At 41.5% G+C, this 7,750-nt stretch overlaps 2 protein-coding genes across 3 annotated transcripts; one reads left to right on the top strand and one right to left on the bottom strand.

Annotated features, from left to right (window-relative positions):
• Positions 1-70: 70 nt before the first annotated feature.
• Positions 71-1,435, top strand: atp5md (ATP synthase membrane subunit DAPIT). Its single transcript, XM_017416862.3, has 4 exons — positions 71-204; positions 935-1,040; positions 1,124-1,229; positions 1,315-1,435. Exons 2-3 carry the CDS (start codon positions 954-956, stop codon positions 1,211-1,213), a joined length of 177 nt encoding a protein of 58 aa, XP_017272351.1. The 5' UTR covers positions 71-204; positions 935-953; the 3' UTR covers positions 1,214-1,229; positions 1,315-1,435.
• Positions 1,436-6,622, bottom strand: taf5 (TAF5 RNA polymerase II, TATA box binding protein (TBP)-associated factor). Of its 2 annotated transcripts, none has more exons than XM_025006055.2 (11): positions 6,189-6,622; positions 5,710-5,941; positions 5,313-5,628; positions 5,054-5,217; positions 3,858-3,993; positions 3,634-3,754; positions 3,402-3,531; positions 2,678-2,842; positions 2,375-2,552; positions 1,959-2,136; positions 1,436-1,858 (listed from the first exon to the last, which is right to left on the bottom strand). In XM_025006055.2, exons 1-11 carry the CDS (start codon positions 6,604-6,606, stop codon positions 1,644-1,646), a joined length of 2,253 nt encoding a protein of 750 aa, XP_024861823.1. In that variant the 5' UTR covers positions 6,607-6,622; the 3' UTR covers positions 1,436-1,643. The 2 variants fall into 2 exon arrangements, with proteins under 2 accessions (XP_024861823.1, XP_017272350.1); XM_017416861.3 differs by having other exon boundaries at positions 5,710-5,938.
• Between the last annotated feature and the right edge of the window lie 1,128 nt (positions 6,623-7,750).

Below are 7,750 nucleotides of genomic sequence, written 5' to 3'. Positions count from 1 at the left end.
ACGGAAGCGAAAAGGTGATTGACATTATTTTAGGCCATTCAGCGATTAGTTCTGGTCAAATATTTGAGTGACGTCGTTTTAAGCCAATGGGAATCTAGGTTTAGTTTGCTCAAGTGGGCGGGATTTCCTATCAACTTTAGCGTCGCGGCCTCTATTGAAGGGCAACTGTCTCATTCTGTTTGTTCCGGGGGTCGTACGTTAAAGGTAAGTCATGACACGCTTAGAAATACATTAGTTATTTGATATTTAGTGCCGAAGGTGTAAGAAGAACCATACTGTCTTTATATTGCATAGGATATGGCATCTTATTTTGTTAGTAGCCCTGTAAAATCTGTGTAGCTTATTGGCTAACCCAGCAAGCTAACGCTGACTTACAGCAATGAGTGTGCTAGCATACTGTTACTTAAGGTTTAACTTTAATACAGAATTTGGTTTTGTCCATATATTTTTACTGATTATTTCTTACTAATCAAATCTGGAATTGCAGCATGTGCCATATGTGATTAAATATAATGCATTATGTACTCACTTTACTTGGTAGTCTTTATTAAAGTACAGAACATCTCTGTTGTTCAGGACTAAAGTTGACTGCATAATTTCCTGTATGTTTGAAAAGTTTGTGTTACAGTATTTTGGAGACCATTAAATTTTTCAGTGACTAAAGTCAGTGGTGAAACTGACCTATTATTTAAAATGAGTACTTGGTGTCTCTCAGTAGTTGATATTTATTTATTTTTTGCACATGGAAACACTCAAGTGAACCAAGGATAGTTGTCTTGTAGTGTGTAAAAATAAATCCTACATTATAGTAATTGCTGTTATTTGTGCAATTTGTAATCATTTGTAATTTAACCGTTTTGTATTGCCTTGTTTCAAAGTTAATTTGCATGTGTGCTCCAATATCCACTCATTCCCCATCTTTTTTTTGTGGCAGGACAATTAATTTAGCCACCATGGCAGGACACGACGCTGGATCTCAGCACCAGTTCACTGGAATGGCCAAATACTTCAATTCGTACACAATCACAGGAAGGAGAAATGTGAGTCGTTATGTAACTGCATTGCTGAGAAATGGTATAAAATCTGAACTTTGAGAGATTTTGATGTTGTGTTATTTTTGTAGTATGTTTTGGCCACATACGCCAGCCTTGCGGCCATCTTTCTTTTCTTCAAACTGAAGCCCAAGAAACAACCTGCTGTCACAGAAAAGTAGCTACAAAGTACACCCCGTAAGTACATTTCAGTCTTTCCACGCTATGAGTTAAATACCACAAGCCATCTGTTTAACTTAATGATTCTTTTGTCTGCTGACAGATTTCTTTCCGACCGATGTTTCCATCAGCTGGGAGTGGAGAGAGCAGCTGGACATGTTTATATTAAAATCTTAACTGTTTGGTTTCCCCATGTTAACAATAAAGAAAATGTATGCTCCGAACACAGAAAACACTTTGATTTATTTACATTGTGCATCAGTATAAAAGACTATATTACAGAGATGTTATCAATGTATAAATTGATTTATAAAAATAATCCAAACACTACAGATGAGCTTGAGCTGAAAACCTGATTAGTTGATGATGAACTGATAATGTAGCCGGCCATCTCAAGCTCCAACCATTTTCCCCTCATAGTTCATTAATATTTTATGGATTGTAGGCTCCAGCAGCCAGAAGCAGGTTCCTCCGTGTGAAGTGAAGGTGTACGACCGGCGTCGATTTAGACATGTAGGTGCCAAGCAAAAGCTCCTGGGAGTTATCTTGTAGATGGATGTGTCCTGTAGCTGCTGTGAAGTCATCAGTCTCTAAATCGTCAAACGCTTTCATGGCATCCCACAGGCGAACCGTGTTGTCCATAGAACCTGGAAAACAATCAAAACGTGGTCACGCTATGCTAGCCTTTGCTGCTTTAATCCGGACTGCAGTGTAAGAAAAGTACAAAGAAAGATGCTGATCACCCACCGGAGGCGAGAATCTCTCCATCCCTGCTAAATCTGAGGGAATAGACGGTATCTGTGTGACCCTTCAGCTCGCTAACCATCAGTCCATGACCGATGTCCCACAGAAGAACTCTTCCATCGGTGGCTCCAGAGGCCAAGAACTTCCCATTGGGAGAGAAAGCCAGAGCGTGAATCGGACCCTGAAAGATTTAAAGACAGACAACATCAGTTAGGGTCTTTGCAGGATTAGTTTAGAATCTAAAACAACAGCAAACTCATGTAATCATTTTTTTAATACACCATATAGAGAGGGAAAAACGCACAATAGTCAAATTAGAGTTCTATGATAACCCACTACCTGTAAACTGCCCCCAAATATGACTCAAGTTACTCTATTTATCCTGTAAAAGGATTTAATTGTTATTATTGAACCCTGACCTTATGACCCGTGAAGATGCGGACACAGTTTCCAGTGAGGACGTCCCAGAGGCGGATGGTGCGGTCAGACGATCCCGTGACGACATAATTTGAGTTTGGGTGGAAACGAGTACAAGTGACGTCAGCCAGGTGACCAGCAAATATCCGCAGCGGCTGGTAATGATCTGTCGCCCAAAGGCTGTCGGAGGACAAACAAAACACGACATCTGAGTAAAATTTAAAAAAAATACGGGCGCAACTGTTGTGTTTTCTTATCTTGTCGAGGAAGGCAGGAAAAGTTCCACAAGTTCTGGAGTTTCTTACCGGGCAACCCGGTCGTGTCCCCCTGAGATAAAATAGTACCCGTGAGGTGAAAACTGTGTGTCCCATACGGGGTAATTGTGGCCTTTGTAGCCCACCAGACAGGTAAACGTTTGGAGACTCCACAGCCTGATGGTAGCATCCTCAGAACTTGACAAAAGGTAATTTCTGAAAGATAAAAACAGTCAACTGTGTTTCTATTTTAATATAAATAAATAAATCACATTTGAACAATGTTTTCTTTATTTTTTATGGCAAAGGATCAATATTTTTATATTAAAGTGTTACGGTCTCCTAAAATCTAACAAATATCCAACTGTGTTGCTTACAAGAGTTTTTAAAATAATTAAAATAATGACTCATGCCTGCAGTGTCATATATTCCAATTTGGGTATTCTGCAACAATCTGCCTCTATTACATGCCTCAAACCAGAGAATTACTTGGATTACTCTCAAAAAAGTGCTTTATTTGTATTCACAACCATCCTATTTTGTGTCAAATAAGCATTTAGCAACTTCTGTTTATATTTCAAAAAGCATCTAAAACTCTGATAAGACGTACTGTAAGTGTGCAACAAGTGTATACATGTTTATGCAATTTGACTAACATCTTTAATGCTTCTTAATTCATTTACTTCCTATTTCTAATATGATGCTGCATTCAAGGTTCTGTTTTATTCAGAGGGAGGTCTGAATATGAGAATACAGAACTGAGGCTCAGCTGTACCTGTCTGGGCTGAAGCTGATGCCGTACACCGGCCCGCTGTGTCCATAAAGAACCTTCGACTCACTGGCTGTTTTCTCATCCATAATCCTCTCCAGAACATCGTCTGACTCCTTGTCAATCAGGTTCAAGTCTTAAAAGAGATAGGAAGAGACAAATACAAGAGTGGAACGATTTTTATCATCCATTTTTTAAACTGTGACTGAAGATGTCGTGGTTCTGTCACGGAGCGCACCTGCAGCAGTCTTGACCTTGCGGAGCTTTTTCGGCGTGACGCTCCACACCCTGACCGTGGAGTCGGCAAAGCCGCCTGCAATCAGGCTGGAATCGTCTGTGAAGTCCACTGCAGTCAGACCCTGCACAGGTCGAGTCACAATAACATCCATTATGGCTTACGTCACTACAGAACGGTTTCTGCCAACGGCGACAAACAAGGATCCAGTCAACGTGATCGCTTACCTGGTACGCGTTGAGAAAAGTGTAGAAGCAGATGGAAGGGAGGTTATCTGAACCCAAACGGATCTTCTTGGTGGCCTCCTTCAAGTACATGATCTTGTCCAACTTGTCAGAGTCTTTGAGCTCTGGCAGAGGTATTCTAAACAACGAATAAATGCTTTATTATCATTCAAGGAGGTTAAGGAAAAGGTTTCAAAAGGAAGTGAGATTGTGAAGAGAGTGAATCAGATTGTTTGGACAATCCTTTAGGTCGGCGGTGTCCAATCCTGGTCCTGGAGGGAAAATATCCTGCAGGTTTTAGATGTTTCTCTGCTCTTTAGCACAACTTTAAGTTCTGCAGAAGCCCGTTAATCACTCAGTCGTTTAAATCAGGTACTTCAAAGCAGAGAAACATCTAAAACATGCAGGATGGTGGTCCTCCAGGATCAGGATTGGACACCACTGGTTTAGGTTGTCCTCATTCACGAGACTAAAGTTTATGGTTGTGTTCAAAATGTTCACTCATTCACTATGTTGTGGTTACTATATAGTAGACTAAATAGGGAATGGGGACAGTGTGGTGTTTTTACATGTCAAACACTAGATGTGCCAAGTATTCAGTCAGATGTCGCATAAATATAAGTTAGCAAGAGACGTTGGAATACCTGAGTCTGAAGGGACAACATCACATCCCTGGATTTGTCTCATAAAATGTAATTAACACAATCTGCCTCAATGACACTGGTATACAGTTCACTTTTTTTGTTGTATCTTTTTACACAACCACTGGCTGCAACTTTAATGTTTTAATTTTCTGATCATCTCTCAGTCCCGCAGCTCGGACAGAGTAGAAGACGCGCCACTTTACGTTAGAGACGTCTCGATAATTCAAGGCCTTTTCACCAAGTTCGATGAAATTCACAATAACGAGCTGCAGTATGTCAGCCTCAGTCAGCCTGCTGCGTGGGCTCAGGCCGCAATGCATCATGGTCTATTTTCACCAGTGTAGTGTATTATTTCTGCACACTACTTTCACTGAACCGCATGACCAGCTTCCAGGGCACAATATAGTGGAAAATTACAGTTAAAGTTCTGAACAGCAGTAGAAAATGGCTGACTCACATTAGTGCACTGTAGAGTGAATGAGTGGACAGTTAGGATCAGGAACATCGAAGAAGCACAGACTGAGAACAGGACCCTACTGTGTGAAGAACACCCACCTCGTCTGTGCAGGAGCATTTGGATCCTGCTTCTTGCTTTTGTTGCCAATGCTGTCTTTTTTGGGCTTTTTCTTCTTGGGTTTACCCTCCTCGTTCTCTGCCTCCTCATCCTCATCATCGAGAGGCAGCTCGATTTCTGGCTCCTTCAGCAGGCCATAGTAAACCTAAACCGAGTTTTTAAAAAAAAAGTAAAATCAGAACTTGGTATTGATCAACAGAGACTTCAGATTTTCTGGAAACAAGGAACACTTTCCCCCACCTTTGCCTTATTGGCTTCCCGCCTGGCCTCTCCTGCCAGGCTGCCTGACATCGCATCGATCTGACTCTTGCTGCGCGGCATCCCATCGAAGATGTCTATGTAGAGGTGCTCCTGGATGATATTCCAGATCTGATTGTTCTGCCGCTCCTGCAGGTGTCTCTTCAGCAGCTGGTAGGAGTCACGGGAGATGCGTAGGACAAACTTGCTGGTGCGGAAGTCCAGCAGCGTCTCGTTGCCTCTCATGTGCTCCTTCTTTGTCAGGCTGGATAAAATACGCAGGTCCTCCTCGTAGTAGCACTCCTGGTCCCCACTGAACCTAAAAACAAACAAAACAAACACAGGCGAGGTGAAGTTATGAAAGAAGTTGCGCCAGATGTGATTTATATTCGCAACTCACTTTTCAAAGAAGGCCTTGGCCTCACTTTCATGATTGTTGTACACCAGTTCCAGGTACATGTGGACAAACAGTGGGTAGAAAACCTGAGACAGCTCTGCTCTGTGGCAGTCCAAAACCGATTCAATGAACCTCTTCAGGCCGCTGTAGTAAACTTCATACAGAGCTGGATCTCCCTGCTGGCTGTAGGCTGACAGAACCACGCTGACATCTGGCTGATCCTCCCCGGCTGCTGCTGAAACACAGCACTTTTTAAAGATGTGGCTCTTTATTGTTGCACAAGTCTGAAAGCTGCAGGAACACCTGCATCATGTCATGAAACCATGAGGCTTGGAAGCCAACACCAGATAAATGTCACTAACTTTTATAGGATAGTGAACTAAAATGAAAGTTGTGCTATGATTTTATTATAAGTATCACAAAAAAAACACCAAATGAACCAACAGGTGAGATCACAGTAGAATGAAGCTAGATTGAACTACCCTTGGTTGGCGCCTGAGCTCCGGCGGAGGAAGACACGGTCACCCGGCTGAGCAGAGAGCTCGCATCCCCGGCGTCTGTGTCCGCGCTCCCCGCCGCGGCTCCCGGTCCTGCCCCGGTGCCGTCCGTCCCTTTCGGATCCAGAGCATCCTCCGGTAACCCCGCCTCGCGACGCAAAATTTCGGCGGACTCCGACAGTTTGTTCTTTTTGAGGAACTGCAGGACTGCCAGCAGCGTCTGCTGTTCCTCGGGGGTTCCCGCCGCGGGCTTGTTGTTCCCGGCCGCGGCGCTCGAGCCGGGCGGCGTGGAGAGCACCCTGCTGTCGCTCGCGTTGTTGTTTCCGAAGCCATCGGCCGTCGGTTCCGTTTTAATGTCTATTTCGTCTTTCGCGTCGACCAGACCACCCTGCACGGCCGCCATTTTAGAAATGAAATGCGCATGTGCGAGATTGAAAAATTGAAAACCTCGACTGCGCAAGATCGAGCCTCCTGATTGGTTCTTACTGCCAGGCGTCTTAAAGAGACAAATCAAGTCCCGCCTTCTTAGTTCTATCTATCTATCTATCTATCTATCTATCTATCTATCTATCTATCTATCTATCTATCTATCTATCTATCTATCTATCTATCTATCTATCTATCTATGAAAAATATTTTTTTCTACTTTTTACCTAGTTTAGTTTAGCATCTTGTCTTTAAACATCACTTCAGTATCCAGAATCAAGAATTCAGTTCTGCAGGTAACTTGGTTCAAAGGTTATTCAGTCCACCACTGTTTATTTTTACATGATTAAAAAAGAAAGATAATCTAAATTTAGACTATCTTTGTTCTATTGAGAATGCATATTTTGTGCTATTCTAGCCATTCATACTGTAGTATATCAAAACATTCAGCTCATTCAGGAAATGGGTGCTATGTCAGTTGTGTTTTGTAACTTTTATACGCTTTAAAATATTTAACTTTATTTACAAAAGGTTTCACTTTAGAAAAACATTGAAATTGTCCTTATCTTTGAGATTTACTTCAGTATACTTGTTCTTTTTTTGTTTGTTTTCTTGTGCTAATTCTAACTGGTCACGATGGTTATTTTTAGAGATGATTATGATTTGTTTAGTCCAAGCAGCTGTTCACAACTCTGAAGAGACTAAACAACTAATATAAATTGTTGACAAAGAAAAGCATTAAGCACTTATTTTAGAGAAGAAGGAACCGAGTTTCAGATGCTTCCATGAGAAAACATCCTGAGACAGCTCATTTTATTTAACTGAATTTTTTACCTATATGTCTATTTACTAATTATTTGAAGTTGATCTGCAGTTTAAACTTTTATTGACATAATTCAAATAAATTAGATCCTATCCAGGCTTTAATAACATGTTTGTGTAGATGTTTTTATTATTTAATATTCCATACAGTTGTGTACCTTTTCACACCAGATGGTGGCACTTTGCTCACACTTATTCTCAACTCACACCTCAGAGTCCCAACAATGGTTTTCAGAGATTTTTTTTTAAATCAAATGCTTTTTCTAGGAAATGCAACACTACAGTAAATCTGATTTTTT

This window comes from Kryptolebias marmoratus, linkage group LG3 (assembly GCF_001649575.2).
Source record: "Kryptolebias marmoratus isolate JLee-2015 linkage group LG3, ASM164957v2, whole genome shotgun sequence".
Lineage (NCBI taxonomy): Eukaryota > Metazoa > Chordata > Actinopteri > Cyprinodontiformes > Rivulidae > Kryptolebias > Kryptolebias marmoratus.
The sequence above is the reverse complement of the archived record's forward strand: the minus strand, read 5'-3'. Positions and strand labels throughout refer to the sequence as shown.